We start from the raw sequence: 21098 nt of genomic DNA on the forward strand, positions 1-21098 counted from the left end.
GAAACACACTGAATTGAATAGATTTTATACATTCGATTATAAAAAGCAATATGCTGGAACATTGTGTACGATGGAAGGGTGAGCCACATTATACTTGTGCTCAGCACGTGGAACAGACAGTATGTATGGGCTTTAAAAAGCTCAAATTTTTTTGGTTGTTCTGGAGGGTTTTTTTGCAACGTGTGGAGGTTCACATTGTGTGAAATGCACCATCACTTCATCAGGCAACCTCAGTGCTGTTCTTCGACTGTTGGGACACCTTGCCATCAGGTAAGGAACCAAAGGGCAGGCGACAAGAAACAACCAGAGATGACCGAAAACTGACCCTTGGAAACCACTTTACGCGCTCACTGTTATGACGCTAGTTAGCATTTATTTGTGCGGATAGAAATAATTTATTGGAAATAAACAGACCTGCAGTTAAATTCTGTATCTTAATGCACAGAGCATTGATCAGGGGGTTAATGAGGACGACTCTGGACCTCAGCATCTCAGTGTTCCTGAGGACGGAGGACGTAAACGAGCCTAGCCTGGAAGGAGCAGTAACGTGAGGCAGCAGCCGGGCGAGCGGGATTCCAATAGGTTTGTAGAAGTCATGAGGACGTAATACCACCGTCTGGCTGGGCTGAGCGCAGCCATGGCTGCCCAAGAGAGAACGGTCAGCCCCACACACTCCCTGCAACGCGCCGGCAAGCGGGCAGGGCAGGGCAGGGCAGGGCAGGGCAGGGCAGGGGGGTGAGTCTGAGGGGAACGCCGCGACACTCGGCCCCGCCATCCCGGCCGCACGGAAAGCAGTGAGGCCCGGGGCCGTGGCACGGCGGCTGCGCGGCCGGAGGAGGCGGGGCCCGCCGGCACCACGGGCCGCTCCCCCCCCGGCCCGGCGGCAGCGCGCCTGCGCCGCGAGGATGCGGCCGGGCCCGGCCCCCGCGGCGGCGCTGACGGACGTGGTGAGTCCGCCCCTCCCCTGCCCGGCCCCCCTCTCCTCATCCCCGGGGAATGGATGGATGGGTGGAAGCCTAGGTAGGTGGGTGGCTGTCCTACCTAGCGGGGAGGGGAGTGTACCCGTTCGGGCTGAGCTAGCGGCGGGGCGGGCTGGGAGCTCGGCGGTCGCGTTTGGGCCTCCAGCTCCGGGGGTACCTCGGGGGGGAGGTGCGGAGGCCCGTCGGTCCCCTTTCTGCAGGGCCCAGGTTGTGTCACACGAGGGGCAGTGGCCCCTCCCGCACTGACGCCTTCCTATACCACCTGCCATTCTTCTTCTCCCTTGGAGGACTGAGCTTGCCTGCCCTTAGTCAGGGATTTGTTGGAAAGCGGTCATCATAGTGGTGCGAGGCGCTTCTCGGTGGTGCCAAGCAATAGGACAAGAGGCAACGGGCAGAACCTGATGCCCAGGAAGTTCCACCTGAATCTGAGAAAGAGCTTCTTTACTGTGCAGTGACTGAGCACTGGAACAGATTGTCCAGAGAGGCTGTGGAGTCTCCCTCACTGGAGATACTCAGGAATTGTCTGGACACAATCCTGTGCAGTGTGCTCTAGGATGACCCTGCTTGAGCAGGGAACTTGGAACAGATGACCTTAACACCAAGATTGTGGGTTTGATCCCCAGTATGGACCATTCATTTAAGAGTAGGGCTCATCATCCTTGTGGTTCCCTTCCAACTCAGAAGATTCTGTGGTTCTGTGACCCACTGTGGTCCCTTCCAGCTTCACCCATTCTGTGATGTCCATGATGAGCCACTATCAAAAGTGGCTCCTTTTGCAGAGCTCTTCTTCTTATTCATGAACATTATTCTTGTGTAGTAATAATTCAAATAAAAAACATCTTTCACATCAACCCAGGCAAACATTTTTTCACATTCTGGCTGGCACTTTTGTGGCTCCCACCCTCCAAGACCCTATTAATGCAGATAAGCTGGTTATCTAAAATACTTCATGGTTGTGCTTCAGAAACCAAACTGCTTCTTGGCACTCCAGAATCACTGAAACCTGAAAATCCTTCACCAGCGGATAAACTGTAGTAGATGATTATATTTTCAAGGCCTGCATATTTTGCATATTTCTCTTTAGAATGCTTTTAATGGAAAGAAAATCAGTCCTATGTTTTGAGGTTTTTATTTCATGAGTAGCAATAGCATTGCACTTTGTAACCAACTGGTTGTGCAATAAGTCTTTCCAAAGGGTCCTAGTATAATTATTTTTACAGGTGCTTGGTGGTTTTTTGGAGCAGCTAAAGCTGTTAACCATTCTTTCTGTGGACTGTTAGACTGAGCAGTACCTACACTCATCTGTCACCTTTTGTTCCTCTCTGTACTGCCACAGCTGCTTTTGTCTGGTACATTGAACTTTACTAGGGATTGATCTGTCTGAAAAAGCCCTCTCTAAATAGAAGGGTGTTTTTCCATCTGCATGAGTTCTCTGGTGAAGTTCAAATGTCTGCAGTGAGCAGTTGTGGGGACACAGAGCAGGGGCTTCAGAAGGGGGAAGAAACAGCTGGATGGTATCTATGGTGGCATAAGTAGCTCTCCTGTCAAGTGTGAAACTCAGCCTTAGTTCTAGAGGTTGTGTATGTCACCCCCCCCCCTTTTTTTTTTCTCATTGCCCTGAAACTGTGATTTCCTAACTAATGAATGCATACTTACAGATGTGCCTAGTTACCTTTCTGTTTGGTTCTGTCCTTGCTTTACTTGAGCTGGAAGAGTATTTTATATATATATATATATATATATATATGTATATATATATGTAAGAACTTAAATTATGGGAAACATGATATTTGGATTGAAACAATGAGAAACAATGACATTTTACCTGAAGTGTTTCTGTGTGGTAGAAGTATAAAATTACGGCATTTTTGTCTAGGTAGGAAATGTGTTCCAAGGTGTAATTGAGGTGCTGATTGCAATGACTGTGCCCTGCTGCACCACTCACTTCCCTGTTTACTCACTGGCCTTCTGTAACCTTAACAGCTGCAGTAATTGCTGGTGTGCTTGCACACTGTGGTATAACAGTAGTCAGCTGTGGCTTGAGAGAAGGCATGTGGAAATGGCTGTTCATTTTCGTTGCTTCTTTTTTCTCCTTAGGTAATTCTAGAAGCTATGGATATACTCTTCAGAATAAGAGGAGGCTTGGATCTTGCATTTCAGCTTGGAACTACTGATGGTGTGTCTATAAGACTAATAGATTTCCTAATACTTATATAAACTTTTATTAAGAAACTATTTATTATATTTATTTTCTTAGCCATTTCACCAGGGTTAAGTGCTTCTTCAGAAATGTGTAATGATTAAGTGCAAAATATTATTCTTTATCTCCGTAAATTTTCTGAGTTTTTTTCCATCTTATCTTTTTTGTTTTAATTTGAAATAAACTTTACATTGACATTTTAAACTAATTTCCTTTGCATATACTTCTTACTTATGGATGTGTTATTGGGACCACTTTTCAGCTTGAAGCCAAAGGTGACCCTGAAATTTTAAGCAAACTTAAAACTTTAAGGCAATGAATTTGGTTATAACAAGACTGTATTAATAATATAATTTTGAGACTGTGGTCCAATCTTTCTAGAGAAATAGAGGAGAGGAACAAGCTAACTAGTCACTCTACTGAATTTAGGGATTGTCTACTGCAATTCCATGTGATAGCAAGGGACTAGTCCATATGGCATTAAGGGGCTCCTCTGGTCCCACATTGTTACAGTAAGGTGACATTCTCTTCAGAAAGCCTGCTCAGGGCTGTCAGTGGCCATTGAGCTGTTGTAGGGCAGGACGGGGAAGGAGGCTGGTTTTAGCTCCACTCTCAGTCGTTCTGCATTTTAAAAGGACGTGTCTCTAGTAGAAACTCTGAATTCTGTCTAGTGAACCTTGATAAGGAGCTTGATCTTATTTGAGTTCATGATGTGGAGCAGAAGTGTTGAATAGATTGACCTAATCCAAAGCAGCATTTTGTGAGTTGCATCCTCAGAGAAGGGTTACTCGTTTGACATTGTGTACAGTGTTTTGAATTTTGTAACCACAGTGAAGCAGGCTGATGTTTGAATTGTCCAAGTGCATGGTATTCACACCTCTTAGTGTGTAAATATGGCATACTGTTCCCTTTCAAGGGCAGTGAGGTTTTTCTTTTGGAGCAATTTTCCTTTGACTTTTCTAATAATGTAGTTTTTACAGACTTCTAGTACAAAAGTTATCTAATAGTGACCAAATTTAAGTTAATGCATCAGAGAGATACAGCATGGTCTTTGATAGCTTGTTAGGCTTTTTAAACTTATTGTATTCAAATTAATGGTTTTTAACCTTCACAGTGAGGAAAAAAACGTGGCTAATGTGCCAAAGTTACTCTGTCATATCCTATATTGTCATATCCAGTATTGGTTCAGGTTGTAAGGTCTGGGTTAAATACTTTACAAAAACTGAAAGACAACTGTATATACCAGTAATAAAATTTCAGGCAAACCAGACTGTGGCTTACAGGTTTATGTTGGCCAAAATTTGGTCCTCAGTTGGAATGTAGGCCCTGCTTTTCCAAAGGTTTCTCTGGTTTTGGTTTGTATTTCTGAGCAATGATCCAAAGTCAAAAACATGTGACTCAGATTGAATCTTTCCAGGTTTTTTTCAAAAGCCTGAATATACATAAAAGTCTGTACATAGAAGTTTGTTCGCAGCTGTAGGCTTGGTTAAGAGTTATTAGATGTGGTAAGTGACTGCAGAGTAGGTTATTCTGTAAATTTGACAGCATGTGAGAGAAACAGTACACTTTTTTTCAGGGAGGTGTGAATGTGAACATTTGAGACACACCTGCTAAGTGAAATCTTACCTCAGTTTTTGTTTGCCCAGTCATTTTTCTGATCATAACAGCACTTGCATCTTTATTCCAAGTCAAAACAACTTTATTAAATGTATGCCCAGTAGCTATTAAAAAATGGTGAGGGAATTTTCTAGGCTAATTATATCCTTGCTGTGTTTCAGAGGCATCAACAAAAAAGGCACTAGGATATGTTTTCAGTGATCTTGAAAACAAACTGTCCTCAGAGGTTCTTGTATTCAGAATTTGCCACAGTCCAGTCTATGTGTGGCCTAACAATGGTATGACCACAGTTCCAGAGCTGACTGATGAGTCTGCTTGTAAGGAGATAAGACGATTTATACAGTGAGTATATTTAAAAACTGGGGGGCAGGGTTAAGAGATTAATTTCCTATTATAGAAATTTCTCTTTTTGTTGATAATTCAGATTTGATCAAGATGATGAGACCAAACGAAAGCTTGGCAAAAAAAAGGATAAAAAGTTACAGGATACGGTATGTTTCTCAGCCACTAATAAATTATATAAGACAAATTATTATTTAAACATTTTAAAAGTTACCCTTCCTAGGTTTTTCTGTACACAAATAGGCATTGACATGACTTAAAAGAATGTTTTTAAAGTCATTGAGACTCAACATGAATGCAGAAATCCACCTATGGTAGATCAACACATAGAAGTTTGTCTTTAACATTACCAGCTTTTTTTAAACTCAAGTATTTAATTCCTGAGTTTGATACCAAATATCTGCAATCTTACTTTTCCCTTCTTGGTGCATGTGTAGTTGGAGATGTACTATTGGTGTCTTTATTCTCTGCAGCAGCAGATCATCAATGTAGACCTCATGTTGGAAATGACATCTTCATTAGCTGCTTTGGCTCCAGTCATTGAAAGGGAAAAGAAGGAACACCACTACATAAATATGACATTGCCAGTTGATGTTGTTGTATCTGTTTCTCCAGAAGAACCATGGGGAAAGTAAGTGTTATCCTGAACTTGCAATTTTTCAGCTTCATTTCTGCATTTGCTTGAAATAATGAAGTAAAACTATATCATTCATCAGTTTAATGAAAAGTATATAGCATTTTTGTGATGTACTTTTAACTGTGTAAATAATAAAAGCTTGTGTAGAGAGCTGTTAACTTTAATAATCTTGAGACATGATCCTTTTGCTGTCTATAAAAAATTCAGTTTATCAATGTCTGGCAGATTTGATAACTCATAACCATTGCTTAGCAAGGAATTGAGAAAGTCAGGAAGATGTTCTACAAATTCTTGTATGTGAGGTGTATAAAAGTGAGAGTTGGGGTGTATTTGATGAGTCTTTGTAATCTCAGCCTTACATTAGGGGCTGCAGCTGGGTAGGTACAGATGGAAAACATTTGAGTCTGCCTCTGTATTTTTTCCTTGCATTTTTTCCATAGGTTTTGACTCAGAGTGACACTAACTGGAGTGGATAGAATGCAAAAAAAAAAAAAATTAGTCATATATGTAACTTTTATTTATTGGCAAATGCTCATACTGATTGTGTCTCTGATACGAGAGCAGGGTAGCTGCATTTTGGAGGATTGAATCACTAGGAATTCGTTTCTGTGTGCAGACAAGCTTTGAGTAAGGCACGGTTGGGCTCTGCCTTTCCCTGTGGGAGCAGAAGCACTGAAGTAGTGCAGTCATCTGCACTATCAGGTCAGACATGCATTTAGGTATTGTATAACTCACAGCTGTGAGAAAAAATGGTTCACCATTGCTGCTCTACTTTTTAAAATATTCTCCCTTGTACTTTGCAGGGTACAAAATCTCCTGGTGAAAGCAATTCATGGGCAATTAACTGACATGGAAAGATGTATCATGAAATATGTGAAGGGAACATCAATTGTGGTACCAGAACAATTTCATTTCATGTTACCAGGAAAAAATCACCTTGTAACCATCTCATATCCTACAGGTATTTCAGATGATCAGCTGGAAAGTTACAGAAAGGTAAAGCCAACAAACCGTAACAGAACCTGATCTTTTCTTTTTATTTTTATTTACTATAATTGAAGCAGTGGTAAAGCTTTCCATTTAGTCAATGTAGAATAAATACTAGGATACTGCTATTTTTTATAATTTATTTTTACTATAACCAAAGCATTATACTGAATGTGGAAACTTGATTTATTAGAAGTTATTTTATAGAATGTGCCAGATCTCATTTTTGTAAGGGAACAATAGAAACTTTAAAAGTACATAAAAATTGGTTGATAAAGATTCTGTCTAAATTATACTTCCAGTACAGTATTCTTTGAATTTCTCCACTTCTATGGTAGAACATCAGTTTACTTTTGGTGTGTTACTACATTCAGGTTTTAACACACGTCCTGAAAAGGTTAGTATTGGGGGGGATTGTTTGTTTTGGTTTTTTTCTTGTGGTTTTGTGGGGTTTTTGTCTGTTTGTTTGGAGGGGGTTGCTTTTTGTAGCTCACAGCTGACCAGGCTTAGCTAGTTTTTGGCTTATTTTTGCCTTCTGGGTGGCACACCTAGAAAAGAGAATATGGATGAGGTGGAAAAATATTGAGATGCAGCAGTCCTTTCAGGTTGAGGCTGATACCAGTCCAGGTCACACAGTTTCATGTATTGAGAGCAGGGAAAGAATATTCTTCAGCTTAAAGGTGTAGAAGCTGTGGGGACTTTACATTTTCTTCTTCTGTGTGAAGCATTATGCGGCGTGTAAAACCCAATCTAGGCTTGTGTTTGCAGAGGCCTCAGGCACTGGTGGCACTGTTTGCGTTTCCTGCTCTCTGTCTGCTGTTCACTGTTAGCCACTGATGGGAAGTGTCAGTGCAGCTCCTGTAGCTGGGTTCAGTGCTGGGTCATCTGCCTAAAATGTATTACCCACGTTACACACATTATGCTAGATGATCTCATCATTCCTTTCACTTTTAAGCTCAGCGAAATAAGACAATGTATCTCTTTAAATGTGGCTGCTGTGTGACAAACAGCTTAAGAAATTTAAAAATAGACTGAATCTGTTTGAACTATAAGCCCAATATCTTTACTTTGTCTCAGTACGTGTTCCAATATCAGTTAAGATTACAATTTGGTGTATGTATCTACATTACTGTGTTGATAAAACTGTAATCCTTTTCTATGATGGTGTATTTTATCATATTTTCGTAACAAACCTGTCACTCATGGTATCTTCAGTGGGGCCCCAGCAGCAGGTGTTATGTAACAGGGCTGCATAAAATAGTGGGCCGTTTAGATAGGAGGTAAGCCTGCATGAGCTTCCTTGGAGAGGTGAGGTCTAGTAGTAAACATACCTGCTGAATGTTTAATTAAGCGTATTTTAATAATTTGCTAAGCTATGCTGTTAAAATTATGTCTTTATTGCTACTTACAATGTGATCTTTCTTTTAATCCAACATTTGAATTGTGTTTCTTATTTTTATTTGAACTTGCATGTAGGAATTGCATGGGTTATACAATCTGCCTTGTGACAGACCATATTTCAAGAGAGCAAATGCTTATCATTTTCCAGATGAACCATATAAAGATGGATATCTCAGAAATCCACATTTACATCTTAGTTCACCTGGCATGGAGTCTGGTATGGTAAGTTTAAATTGAAACATTTTGCAGAAAGTACCTTTTTATTTTAACTGAGAATTTTTTTTATTGAAATAAGTAATTTAGATAGTCAGTGATGTGTAGATGAGAAAGTGAAATAATTGGCTTGACCTTTTAAGCAAAAGGGCTCCTCTGCACAAAATGGCATTGCTTTAATTTGCAGTATTTGTCCCAAAGAAATTGGATTTTCTTGGGAAAATAATGTACACATTTTTAGCGTATATTCTGAAAAGTTTCTCAGAACCAGGACAAGAAACTAAAACTGTGAACAGAGAAGTTTAGGAGACAAAAACAGGCAGAGTAATCATGTATGAATAATGACCCTTCAAATCTTCCCAAGATTTGCAGTCCCCAACTGAAAACTTTACAGTGCAAGTGACAGGTTATATGACTTCTCTGAAAACTGATGCAAGTGTGATCAGATGCTTCTGTGTTCTCTCCTGCTGTGCAGATTTATTTAGTACAAGGTGTGTACAGTTACCACCACTATATGCAGGATCGCATCGATGACAGTGGCTGGGGCTGTGCCTATCGGTCTTTGCAGACAATCTGTTCTTGGTTCAAGCACCAAGGCTACATGGATAGACCTATACCCACACACAAGGAAATTCAACAGGTACAGAATATTTAAGATTATTTTATGCATATTTGTCTAAAAAGGTTTGTGTAGGTTATTTTTTAAATGTCAAATTCATACATTTTAGAATTTGGATTTGTGGGACTTTTTTGTCCCTTAAATTGAACTGGTGGTTCTGAATTGTTTATCTGTGTTGGGTGACATTATCTGTACAAATAAGATACCTTAAAATAGTCTTTTAAATGTTTCCTTGGAGTAATATTCTATTAGAAGCTGTGATACGACATTTTCAGTGGTTTTGTCAAGTGAAAAGAGAACAAAGAACCCAATGTGTCATGCTAAAATCAGTTTTAAAACTGGCTGTCATATTAAGTGACAGCTGGATTAGTTCCCAGATGCTACACATGAATTTACTGACACCTTTTGCAGCTTTGCCATTGACAGTAGTGTGCTTTTCCTGATTTTTGAACTCTCCTTCACTTCTTTTTCTGTTTTGAATTCAAATGCATACTTGAATATGTTCATTTCTGTTAACAGCACTGAAGTAAAACTGTAGGCTTGTAGCTAATACCCATACTTGGATATGCCTATCAAGGAATACTGCAGTTACCTTCAGTCTTCTAAATGTAATTCTTTGTGTTACATTTATTTACTGAACATTTTCAGTAAAATTTAATTCATTCCATTAAAAAAATTTTATCATATGTAGCAGGGATGTGAACACTAAAGGTAAAACTGCATTACCTGAACATTTCTCAATCCGCACCCGAATGCTATCGAAGTCTGTGCACTCCTGTAGTACTTTTGGGCATCTAAAAGAGGGCAGTAGCCTACAGGAGACCTTATGGGCTTTGTGTCCTGAGCAGAAAAGGCCCCTCTCAAGTGCTGCATGTAACCTACAAGTCTCAGAATGAAAAAGAGTTTAAAATAAACCATAACCTTTGACATGTGTCAGTGGCCTCTTCCTCAGAGCACTGTTTTATGGATCCTTTCCTGAGTGCTTTGAATAGAAATCCAAGCTTATCAGTCTATGAAGTGGCTTCTGCAGTGTACAAATGACACTCTCCATTATTAAACAGTTCAGTGGTCACCCTCCCAGCCTGAAGTCTGCCTGTGGACCTGGGGTTATAGTCTCTGCTCATGGACACAGTTCTGCATTACTGCTCAAAGGGGCATTTCCAAAACAGAACCACAGTGATGAATTCAACATTCATTGGTCTGCTTTTGACCATCTAGGTTCAAAACACATGCCCATATATATAAACCAACTTTTTTCACAAAAAGTGGTGAAATTCCCTACTATATGTTGTTGATACTTGGATTTCTTCCTCATTATGATGTTGCAAAGGCACTGGTTGATGCTGGAGACAAGCCTGCGGCATTTGTTGGGTCACGGCAATGGATTGGTTCAATTGAGGTACAGCTTGTTTTGAATCAGCTTTTTGGAATAACATCCAAAATATTATTTGTCAGGTAAGAATCACTACCTGTTTAGTAGCTTGGTAATTGCTAAAAAGACTGAATGCCTTAAAATGCAAATCATGATTACAGTACATGGGAGAAGAGGGATAATTAAAGAGATAATAAGTCTTTTAAGAATTCCTTGCTTATAAAGCCTGTATTCCACCTTTAGTTGTGCTAAGTGCTTACAGATGAAGGTGGTGTTAAATTTCTTGGGAGCTTGGAGTTCCAGTTTCCAGTTCCTATAAATTGCTTAATAATATGCAAGTTGCCCAGTTTTATAACACAATGGTCTAATGCTTCCACAAGAAATGTGGCTCCCATTGGGTGTGCTCAATGTATAAATTGCTTAATGATATGCAAACTGATCTGGAATTCAGCCTTTTCCTTTGAACCACAAACATAATTTTTGATGCAGGCACACAGTCTGATGACCACAGAGAACTGAATGCGCACTGACAAATAAATTATTGCTGCAGCCACAGACCTAGCTTGTGAGTTTAGGATTGAGGCAAATTGTTGAGAAGTCTGGAAAATAATGTTCTCCTTTTTGTGTTTGTGTGGCAAATAAAGCAAGGAATTTGTTTCCATTCTGACAATCTGATGCTCTCATACACAATGAAGGACCCTATGAAGATATTTGGGACAAAAAGAATAATCTTTAGCATTTATCAAAAGAAAAATCACCATATTTTTATCATTTAGGCCCCACTAAGCTAGTACTAAGCAGACTAACAAATCCTTACACGTGATAAATACAATCATGAAATTAAGAGCATATACTAACAGTGTGTATGAAAATAAAGTCAAAATACTTCTCATGTGTTAAGTTTATTTAGAGTAAAATCACAGTGTAGATATTCTAAAAGAGCATGGTGATGGGGATCCTTAATGTTATGAAAATAGTTCAGGTCTTCAATATTTTAATAATTTTTTTTGTTCCAGAGCTTGTACTGGCAGATCATCCACCTATTATTTGTAGCAGCTGGGGCAGGCCCTGCCAGTAGGAAGATTTTCATTCCTGCATATGAACTGGGTAGAATTGTTCATAGTGCTGCTACAAGGGAGCACCAGTTTTTTTCAGTGTTATGAAAAACCAACATCAGTACCACGCTGGGAAGAAGAAACAATCATGCAGCTTTTTCAGCTGGTCACTGGCAGTGGATGGCATTTTTGCCTTGGGCTTATTTCCAGCTAACATCTCTAATTCCTTATGGAAATAAGACATCACAGCTGCACTAGCAACACCGGTACTGGAACCATTATCATAAATGCACCATTTCCCAGAGTTCCAGTTTTGTATTCTGACTGCATTTAATCCATTCTCTCTGCTTGGAAAGTGGGCACACAGACTTTCATTGGGTTTTAAAAAGATTAGCCACTATATAAAGAAATATAAAGACAAAATAGTAAAAATGTCTGTATTAATTTCCTCACCTAGCTACTAGACCTTGTGTTAGAAAACGTTTTTCAGATTGTCTCAGGAAGTTTACGAAGGAATAATCCAAGTGACTTTCTAATCAGTTGTCTATGCAGTGAACAAGTCTAATGAATAATTAGAGAAGTAAGCCTAGTGAGAATGACAAATCTATTATTGTTCTTCTTACCTAGCCAGGGTTCTGAACTAGCACTGCAGGGAAGAGAGCTTGCTAATCATTTCAAGACTGAGGGAACTCCAATTATGATTGGTAAGTGCTTGAGAGTTGAAGAATGCTAATGAAAGTGCATGGCCTCCCTGTGCTGAGTTTCATTTAAATTAGAACCCATTTAATTTACTGTTCAAGAGTTAATCAAAACTGTAGATGAACTAAAAATTACAGTATTCCCAAGGTAGCTTTGAAAATTACACAATTTAGTTTGGCTGGTATCTTTTTATTCAGTATTTCTTTCAAACTCAGTATTAAACATGGTAACAAAAGTCAGTCTAAATGGTGTTTTCATAAATTGCTATTAAGTCAGAACATTCTCTACAGGAGCAGAAGTTCATAGAGTTCCCCAGAACTTCCCCTCAGAGAACAGTACTGTTTATCTGGCTTGGAAGAGAAGGGTATTTTCCAAATTTGATTTAAGACCAGTTTTAATAATCTGAAATATTGGTAAGAGAAGAAGTTCCATTTGTAAGAATACTGTGACATTAACTGAACTATTTCCATGCTGTGTTTTAGGAAATTAGTAATACTGATATTATTATTTTCAACTTTAATAAAATTAATTTTAGCAATTTTTGCAATCTGTATTTGGCATTACATAATACAGTGTAAGTTTCTCAAAATATAGGTGCCAGAAGTCCAGACTTTGGTATGGTGATGGTTTAGATCAGATATTAGGAAGAAATGTCTCCCTGTGAGGGTGGTGAGACACCAGAACAGGCTGCCCAGAGAAGCTCTGGGTGCCCCAAGGCCACGGGAGTGGCCCAAGGCTCAAGGCCAGGTTGAATGGAGCTTTGAGCAACCTGGTCTAGTGGGAGGTGACCTGCCCATGGCAGGGGTGTTGGAAGTAGGTGATGCTTAAGGTCCCTTACAACCCAAACCATTCCATGAGTCAATTAAATATTCTTGGCCTTCCAGCAGTCTTTTTGTCTGAATTTCAAGAATGTAGAATCCTATATTGAAAAATCTTTTAGTCTATAACTTATCCATCCCTGTAATGCTCTCTTGTAGATGGCTTTAATTTTGTTGTTGTTGGAGGGTTGGAGATTGGCTTTTTGAGGGTGCGTTTTGGGGATTGGTTTTGCTTGTATTCTTCCAGGGATTTTGTAATCCCTACCTGCTGTGTGGAGCTGTTACTACAATATTGCAGGGACATAAAGTATTACATGTTATCTGAAAGAAACATGCAAGAGTTGACCTGTGCCCATCTCATCAAAATATGCCCTTTTTCTGTTTGCAGGCTGGAAATCAGAATTCACTATTCTGCCCCTGATATTCATTGATGTAACTTTGTAGAAAAAAGCAGATAAACCTTACCCAGAAATCCTGATTTCTGTTCTAATTTCAGTCTTTCTACCACCAGGAAATTTTACAGGTTTCTTTTCTACAGTTAGGTTTCTTTAAAGAAAAAGTGCAAAAGAGATGTTTGAAATATTCTTGACTTCATATGGTGGAAGTGTTGAGGATTTAACCTGCCTTGCTTGGAAGAAATTTGGAAAATAAATTCTCTACTTATTTTAGTTACTACAACTAATCTTTCTTAGATGTAGTAAAGATATGTTGTTTAATAATGTGAAGAATCTTATGTCAGACACTTTCAGAATTATCGTGATAACCAAGTTAATATGTTAATAGAAGGTTTTGATGTACTTTTATTTAACCCTTGTACATTAAGTCAATCTCAGTGAAAAAAAAACGTAGCAATCTGTGTTTCTCCTATTTTAGGTGGAGGTGTTTTGGCTCACACGATATTAGGAGTGGCTTGGAATGAGATTACAGGGCACATAAAATACTTGATTCTAGACCCACATTACACTGGAGGAGAAGATCTGCATGTTATTTTGGAAAAGGTGAGGCTTGATGCACATATATACACACACATTTATGTATATACATGTATTTTGGCATTAAACAGATAATGTCCAGCCAAATACAAACTGGCCATTCTATGGCTTCTCCATTCCTTATGGAAACAGTGCTGACCCCAGTTAACCTGCATACTACAATATGCTAAGTATTGTCAGTTTCTGAAACTTAGTGTCTTTGGAGGAGATGTATCAGATCAGCAAGTACATCAACTTACTATACTGTAAAACAGTGTTCTTTATTTTATCTGAATTCACCCATCTCCCCTTTTACCCAGGAGTATATATGATAAATGTCTTTTGTATTTTGAAAAAACAGAAAATTCTGTTCAGGCAGAAGAAGCAGAGAAGATAATTTATTTTAAATTTTAAAAGTTATTTTAAACATCCAACATTAACCATTCTCAGATCAGACCTTGAACTATGTTCAGAGGGTAGGTACTGAACTGTTTTGAAAATGTGGAGAAACTCTAAAGGGCTCAAGGGTATGTAATGCATTTCCACATTTAAAGCCACCAAAAGGGATGATGCAGCACATTACAAACCAGTAAACATAGTGTCAGAAATGTAAACTCTGAAAGCAGCTAAATCATCCTGTCAGTGCTGGGCAATGAATGTCTTTTCTGTTTCTCATATTAAGTTGCAAATAATAACTTCTATTTAGAATCTTTGATACCCTTGTGTAGGCCTAACAAAAAAAACCCCCAAAAAACCAAAACCAACCGAAAATAAAAACAACAAAAAAAAACAAAAACAAGAAAAAAAGCTATTTAAGAAACACTTTGTTGGCCTATAATGGTCAAAGCTTGAAATGAATACAGGAAGAAACAATTTCCAAAGAACATGTAGGACCAAAGGCTGTTACAAATGGTCCAGTGGTCCAGGAGGATAAAGACATGCAGAATCCACTTTCCTCATCAGAAGTGTCTGGGGAGGAACTAAGGTAGACTGTGTGCAGCTCTTTTCTTCAAAAACACCTCCAATAATTGTGTGGTACTCTGCAAACTTAAAAGCTTTGTTAGACTTTCTTTCTCCTGAATCAGGTTGAACAGCACAATTTCTGGTATTAGGAGCTCTGTTTGGGTCTGAAATATCAACTATTACCAAAGAAGGCATGGATTCAGAATGAGAAAAGGAAGCTGTGACAATGGTGGTTTCAGAATAACATTAACCTCTCAGTAGCAGCAGAAGGTAGTGGGGAGGTGGGGATAGGGAGGAGATGATACTTTCTAAGAACTAAGCTGGGGAAGGAGGAAGGGGGAGAGAGTCCCTGTAATGTGTTTTCCATTTATGTGTTTCCAGGCACGTAGAGAACCTTCTGAAAATTGTCATTGCATTCTGTAGACATTTGAAAATAATTCATACAACTTAGATTAGTATGATTAATAAAATAAGAATAGATGCAATAGTAGTAGACAGGAAAACCAGAATTCATAGTAGATTTAAAAGCTATCTTGCTTTTCCTTGGACAGGGCTGGTGTGGATGGAAGGGCCCGGACTTTTGGAACAAGGACGCCTATTATAATCTGTGCCTACCTCAACGACCAAAAGCTATTTGAATTCACTCTTACACTGAACGTGCTGAGACAGAATAATAGCTGATGTAGATAAAACTGTCCTGTCATTTATCAAAATAATGCTTTAAGTCAATCAAAACCCAGTTGAAACAGAAATGTTGCTTGAATAACTTAAATTAAGAAACTATTTTTTTTAAATGAAACCTCTAGAAATAAGTTACCTGCTTTGAACTGTATTCCTTACAAATGTATTTATTAGGCAACGAATACTCCATACTTTTCCACAGGACAACTTTGTGTTTATATAGAACTTCTGCTAAAATGTTTGTAGACTCAATGCCAAATCCTTTTGTTTTATGGAATTCTTTCATGACAAAAGGATGAAGTGTCCTCTGCCTTTCAAATTCCACGTAGCCAGCTGTCTTGTCCATTATGAATCTGTTCAAAGGCCTTGTTTGCTGCTGGTACTCTTGATGATGCATTTTAGGAGTGGGAGAAGAATGGCTATATGTACTGAGTTTTATTGATTTTGCTCTCATATTTACACAGAAAAAAAATGCAAGAGAATTTTTACATGCTCATTTATTTATAGCTGTATGAATACAAGTATTCTAGGGGGGGAAAAAACCTCACAGCATTCTTCTGTAAGAAGTAACAATAAACAAGCTTTCCTCCTTCTCAGAAGGAGACAGTGTCCCAGCACACACATCTAACTGCTCAGTGTATCATCCAGTCATGGTTCCTCAGACTTCAGATTCCCCTTATTTCATGTTGGGATTACAGCTGTTTCTTCTGGCAGCTAGGAGACAAGATCTGTCATAGAAACAAACAAAACAAGTCTGTAGCTACTTCATCAGTACATCAGTAAGAGAACCTATGGTTTTTATTTCTTCTGTGTTAAAGTAGCCTCTTAAGTGGCATCCTACATGTACTGTCCATTTCCAAGAAGACCCTAACCTTAAATACCAATGCAACTTCATCCTTACTAGCAGGCTTCTAAATCTGACTGCTCTAACACACATTTGTTTTACTTAGATGCTAAAAACATTTTTTAGAATATTCTGAATTGTGTTAAACCAACACTGTTACACACCATCTGATCTTCTCCTCTTCCTGTTTATGGATCTGCTGGTTTCACTTTCTTGTTTCTGTGCAGTTGGATCCTCTCTCTGCAAGCCATGTTTGTCACTTAGCGAGTGTCCAGACTGTCCTCTCAGTTTCATTGCCTGAGTGTGCTGAATTGTCCTGAGGAACTTGGCACATTCCAGAAAGCCACAATCCAGTGCGAGGTCTGCTGCCGTCTGTCCACTGTTGTTGCACAAGCTGAAATACAGAATTAACAATAACCAATTAAACTGGAATAATGAGCAAGCACTGATTAAGTGTTAATTTAGGCAGATGAATAAAAGTAAGTACAGGGAATCAATACCAAGAAGGTTTGTCAAGGATAGCATAGGGCTTGTAGAGGGGGCTGGTATTAAATTCAAAAAGGAATAATTATTTTAAAATAAATTTGTCTTCAGACTGTTACTGGCTTAGCATATCAGAAAGGCAAGAAGGTGAGATTATGATCAGGAATATTCTCTCAGCAGTTGTTACAGAGGTATATAGCTAAACAATAGCATGTGGTCTGTGCTCCTTTGGTGTTTATGTCAGTTGTTAATACTATTAGGGCTATAGTCATGCTCTATTTGCAGCCTTAGCACACATGTTCTGAGCAAGTTAAATGTACTGTGTAAAAAGCACGTCCTTTGACACTCTTACTGAAGTTACTAAATGTAGCTCAACTTACTCAATTTTAGCATCACCAGCAACAAGGAGAGCAAGACATTCCAAACTCCCAACTTTTGCTGCTTTATGTATCGGGGCTTCTCCAAGGCAATCCTAAAAACGCAATTTAACAATCATTTGAAAGAAGAGGAAGAGGATAAAGCTGTCTTGTCTCCAAAATGACTGTTTATGTATACCAGTCTGTTGTGAGCTGAGAGAGAGATTAAAGGAATATAGCTAGTAAAGTGTACTTGGTAACTGTGGTTAAATATCTAGTGTATTCATCGCCACAAAGTAGAAGTGTTGTCCCCTGCAGTACTCATTGTTTAACCTTTGCCTTTTAAAAGATAACTTACACAGAATACTCTCTGCATCGATTAACAGCATCTCTGAGCACCGTTCAGGGATTGCTGTGACCAATAGCTTGCTACCAGCTCAGATGTACGAGGAATTAAACTAAGCAACTAGAGTAAGAATCCTTACATTTACTGGAAGTAGGGACAGAATTTTTGGAGGAAAAATACTCAGTTGTGTAAAAGAATTAAGTTGTTTGGACAGCTGCATGCAGCATTTTAATTGTGAAAATTGAATTATACATTGCAAGTGAAATTGCTAATGCAATATAGACAGGATTTCTGATTCATGCAAGAAGTTACTCTAGAATAAGTAAATCCAATATGCATGCAATACAACTGAGTATAAGAAAAACCTCTTTTAGATAAAAAGTATGTAAATAATATTAAATGGATTTACTGATATGCCAGATTAGAAGTGGAAGGAATAAAATGTATGTGTTCTTACCTGTTGGTTCAGATTTGCTCCTGTCTGCAGTTGCCACAGTAGAAAAAAAGCTTCACCACCACAAGCAGCCAAGTGAGCTGGAGACTGACCAAAGGCATCTGCAGGTGCGTTCACACCGGTTCCTATCTCAAATAAGTTGCTGAAACTACCAGACTGAAACAAGATATCAAAAGAAAAAAAGAAATGTTACTGCCAGTGTAAGCCACGGCAGGTCTCAGAACACTGCATCACAGCAAAAAACATTCCCCTTGCAAATCACTGGATCTTCATGTTCCTTGAGACTGCCTTTTAAATTTTTTTTTTTATAAAAAGAGCAGTGCAAGAAAGACTTTTTCGGCTTTTAATCTCTTAACCAGAAATACCGATCGACAGCGGCAGCGCCCCAACATTAATAGCAGCAGCTCCAGGCAAACTACACCTCATTCACTTCCGCAGCCGTGCTCCCGGTAAGACAGAACCACAGACAGACCCTGCCAAAGCTCACCTCTGAAGTGCAGTCCAGCATCAGCATCGCTCCCGTTGCTGGGCGCGGGGCCCTCGGGGCTCGGGGCTGGGGGTCCGAGGCGCGGGTCTGTCCGCGGCCGGCTGCGAGCGCCGGGCCCGCAGCCCCGCCCCGCCGGCCGCACGTAGGCGGCGGCAGCCGCCGCCCGCCAGCCATTGGCCGCCCCGGGGGCACCGCGGGGCCGCGGCCGGGCCGGGGCCGGGGCGCGGGGCTGGCGGTGGGGGCGGTCATGTGGCGGGGGCCCGCCCGGCACGTCCCGCACACACTCGCAGCCGCGGCAGCGCCCTCCGGAGCCCCGGGCAGCCGGCACCGGCCGGTGCGTCGCTGGAAGCCCCGGTGCCGCCGTCAGCCGGAGCCACCGAGCCCTGAGCGCGGCCTGGTGTTTGCTTGGTTGTGCTGCTGCTGCCAGGCGCAGCCTCCAAAGTAGTTCTGCCAGCGTACCTTAACGCTGATTTGGGAAGGCTAGACCGAGGCAGACTTGGATCTAGGAAAGAAAACAATAGAGAATTAGATTTTTCCCAAAAAAAAGCTTAAATCAGTAAAAAGAAATCCGTACTATCGTCCTGCCCAAGCTCTACCACTAGGCCAGGGAGACTGGCCAGACGTGCCACGCTGTGAAACGCAGGTCTCACCTCCTTCAGCACAGACATTACAGCAAGTTCATCCCCAGTCTGAGCGAGACTGGAATTGGCAATGGTGGATCTGGGCACAGCCACCTGTTGTTACATCTCTGCTCAAAACACAGTTGCAAATACAGAACTTAGATTGTCACTTACATGAGCTTGAAGTATCCTAGAGAGGGTGAGTGCCCAAGGTGCACAATTCTGTTCCCTTAGCACTATGGTATTTCTTTCTGTGTCAAATGCCTGCGTTTGTTTGTTTGTTATGGAAGTTCCTCATAATCGCTACCGTGACCAAAAAAAAAAAAAAAAATTGAAAGTCACATATTTAAAAAACTAATAATAATGGCATGGTTTTGATAAACAGAGTTAGAGAAAAAGAAGCCTAGCAGTGTTCCTTTAGGGTATACATAGTTGTGAAATGAATTCACAAACATGATGAAATTACCTTCTGCTTCTCCTTTGGGAAAGCTAATATAAATTATTTTAGTGGAACATGAGCATATTTTTTAAGGTGCGAAAATTCAGGTAGATAGCCAGTTCAGCAGAACTATTTCTGTAAGTGACAGTTTTCACTTTGCTTTTATATGGAAAGAAATATACTTGTGTAATTACAAAATGTTGGGTTGGGTTTTTTCCCTGAACAGGTAGCCAAGCAAATTAGTTAACAAACAAATAAAATTCCTACACTTCTAACTATGCATTGTTAGGGATGAAATATCTCTGCACAGATGCCAGAAATCCACGGTCATTGTTTATGCAACTATAAAGACAGTTTTGGAAAACACACATATCCAGAATTAGTTTTAGACTAAATAGTTTTGCATTGCCCAAGAGGTTGTGTTTTGTTTTGTTTGGTTTGTTTTTAAGATCTTCCCTCCCTACATTACTTCAGCAATTCAGAGGCTTCAAGCTGCACCCAAGGAATCCCATCTTTCCAGCCTAGCCACCTATATACAGATTTGCATCCTGCCAGCCAAAACTCTCTTCAAATTCCTGCTATTAATTAGTTCTTGAGCTTAAGGTCACATTCTGCACGCCTCATTAGTGCCTGCAAAACTGTTCTGCCTCTGAATAACCGGTACTTGTACTGGCATAAACAGAGTAGCAACAATTCTCATTATTTTGTATGGGGCAGCCCCAAGTCCCAGTTAAGGACAAGGCTTCCTGGGTACAGCTGTTCTGGAACATAGCTTGGCAAAAATTCCTCTGTGCTTTGTATCTCAGATCACACATCTCGCATAGCTATCAACAAAATTAAATTGGAAAAATGGTTCTAATAAATGTGTGTAAGCAGTCAGATAAACCAAGGTGTGCTGGTGAATCTCATACCCTTCTGCCTCAAAAGCAGCCATGCAGCCCAGTGTTAATTGTCTTAGCTGAAGGGTAATGCTGCTTTCACAGACTGTTCTTCACTGTCTGTTAAATCAAGTAATTAACTGATGATTTAAAAAGTTTATTTTCCTGTATCATCTACAAAAAATGAATCAGGATTAATTTTAGGAGTTTCTTGGTACTTAAAGTCACTTGGGACTGCTGGAAAACATCATGTTGAGCCCACAGGTTTAACCACACAAATCTGCAAGCATCACTCTCCCATTTTGATTGTTGCCTCTGTCCCTGTTGCTATAGAAACAGATCACACTGCCAAAAATGGAAGGATGATAATCATCTGGAAAAAAAGAAAAAGCTGGGAACACAGATAAAGATTATTTTGAAAGCACTCTCACGCATTTTGGTGTTATTCCCTTTCTATAAGAGAGACAGCCAGAAGCAATCAACGGAAGTGAAAGCAATGCTTTACATTTCAGGAGAAACCTCGAACAGCATTTTCCCTCAATTATCCTTTTAAGTTTTGTAATACCTATATGGGGAAAACAAACTATATTACAACAAACAGTTTCTGATCACTGAAGTGGTGAAATCCCGCCTGCT

General features: G+C 39.9%; 2 protein-coding genes across 4 annotated transcripts; one reads left to right on the forward strand and one right to left on the reverse strand.

Annotated features, from left to right (window-relative positions):
• The first annotated feature begins 886 nt into the window (after positions 1 to 886).
• UFSP2 (UFM1 specific peptidase 2) lies at positions 887 to 16178 on the forward strand. 3 transcript variants are annotated; one of them, XM_032110322.1, is made up of 12 exons: positions 887 to 947; positions 3078 to 3156; positions 4959 to 5139; positions 5222 to 5288; positions 5613 to 5770; positions 6580 to 6772; positions 8240 to 8386; positions 8853 to 9017; positions 10327 to 10451; positions 12051 to 12127; positions 13814 to 13938; positions 15426 to 16178. In XM_032110322.1, exons 1-12 carry the CDS (start codon positions 906 to 908, stop codon positions 15510 to 15512), a joined length of 1446 nt encoding a protein of 481 aa, XP_031966213.1. In that variant the 5' UTR covers positions 887 to 905; the 3' UTR covers positions 15513 to 16178. The 3 variants fall into 3 exon arrangements, with proteins under 3 accessions (XP_031966213.1, XP_031966214.1, XP_031966215.1); XM_032110323.1 differs by having other exon boundaries at positions 5616 to 5770; XM_032110324.1 differs by having other exon boundaries at positions 940 to 1020.
• On the reverse strand, positions 16036 to 18652 carry ANKRD37 (ankyrin repeat domain 37). Its single transcript, XM_032110330.1, has 5 exons — positions 18526 to 18652; positions 18042 to 18194; positions 17263 to 17354; positions 16564 to 16793; positions 16036 to 16283 (listed from the first exon to the last, which is right to left on the reverse strand). The coding sequence occupies exons 1-5, from the start codon at positions 18550 to 18552 to the stop codon at positions 16270 to 16272; spliced, it is 516 nt and encodes a 171-aa protein (XP_031966221.1). The 5' UTR covers positions 18553 to 18652; the 3' UTR covers positions 16036 to 16269.
• Between the last annotated feature and the right edge of the window lie 2446 nt (positions 18653 to 21098).

Source organism: Corvus moneduloides, chromosome 5 (assembly GCF_009650955.1).
Source record: "Corvus moneduloides isolate bCorMon1 chromosome 5, bCorMon1.pri, whole genome shotgun sequence".
In the NCBI taxonomy this organism is placed as follows: domain Eukaryota; kingdom Metazoa; phylum Chordata; class Aves; order Passeriformes; family Corvidae; genus Corvus; species Corvus moneduloides.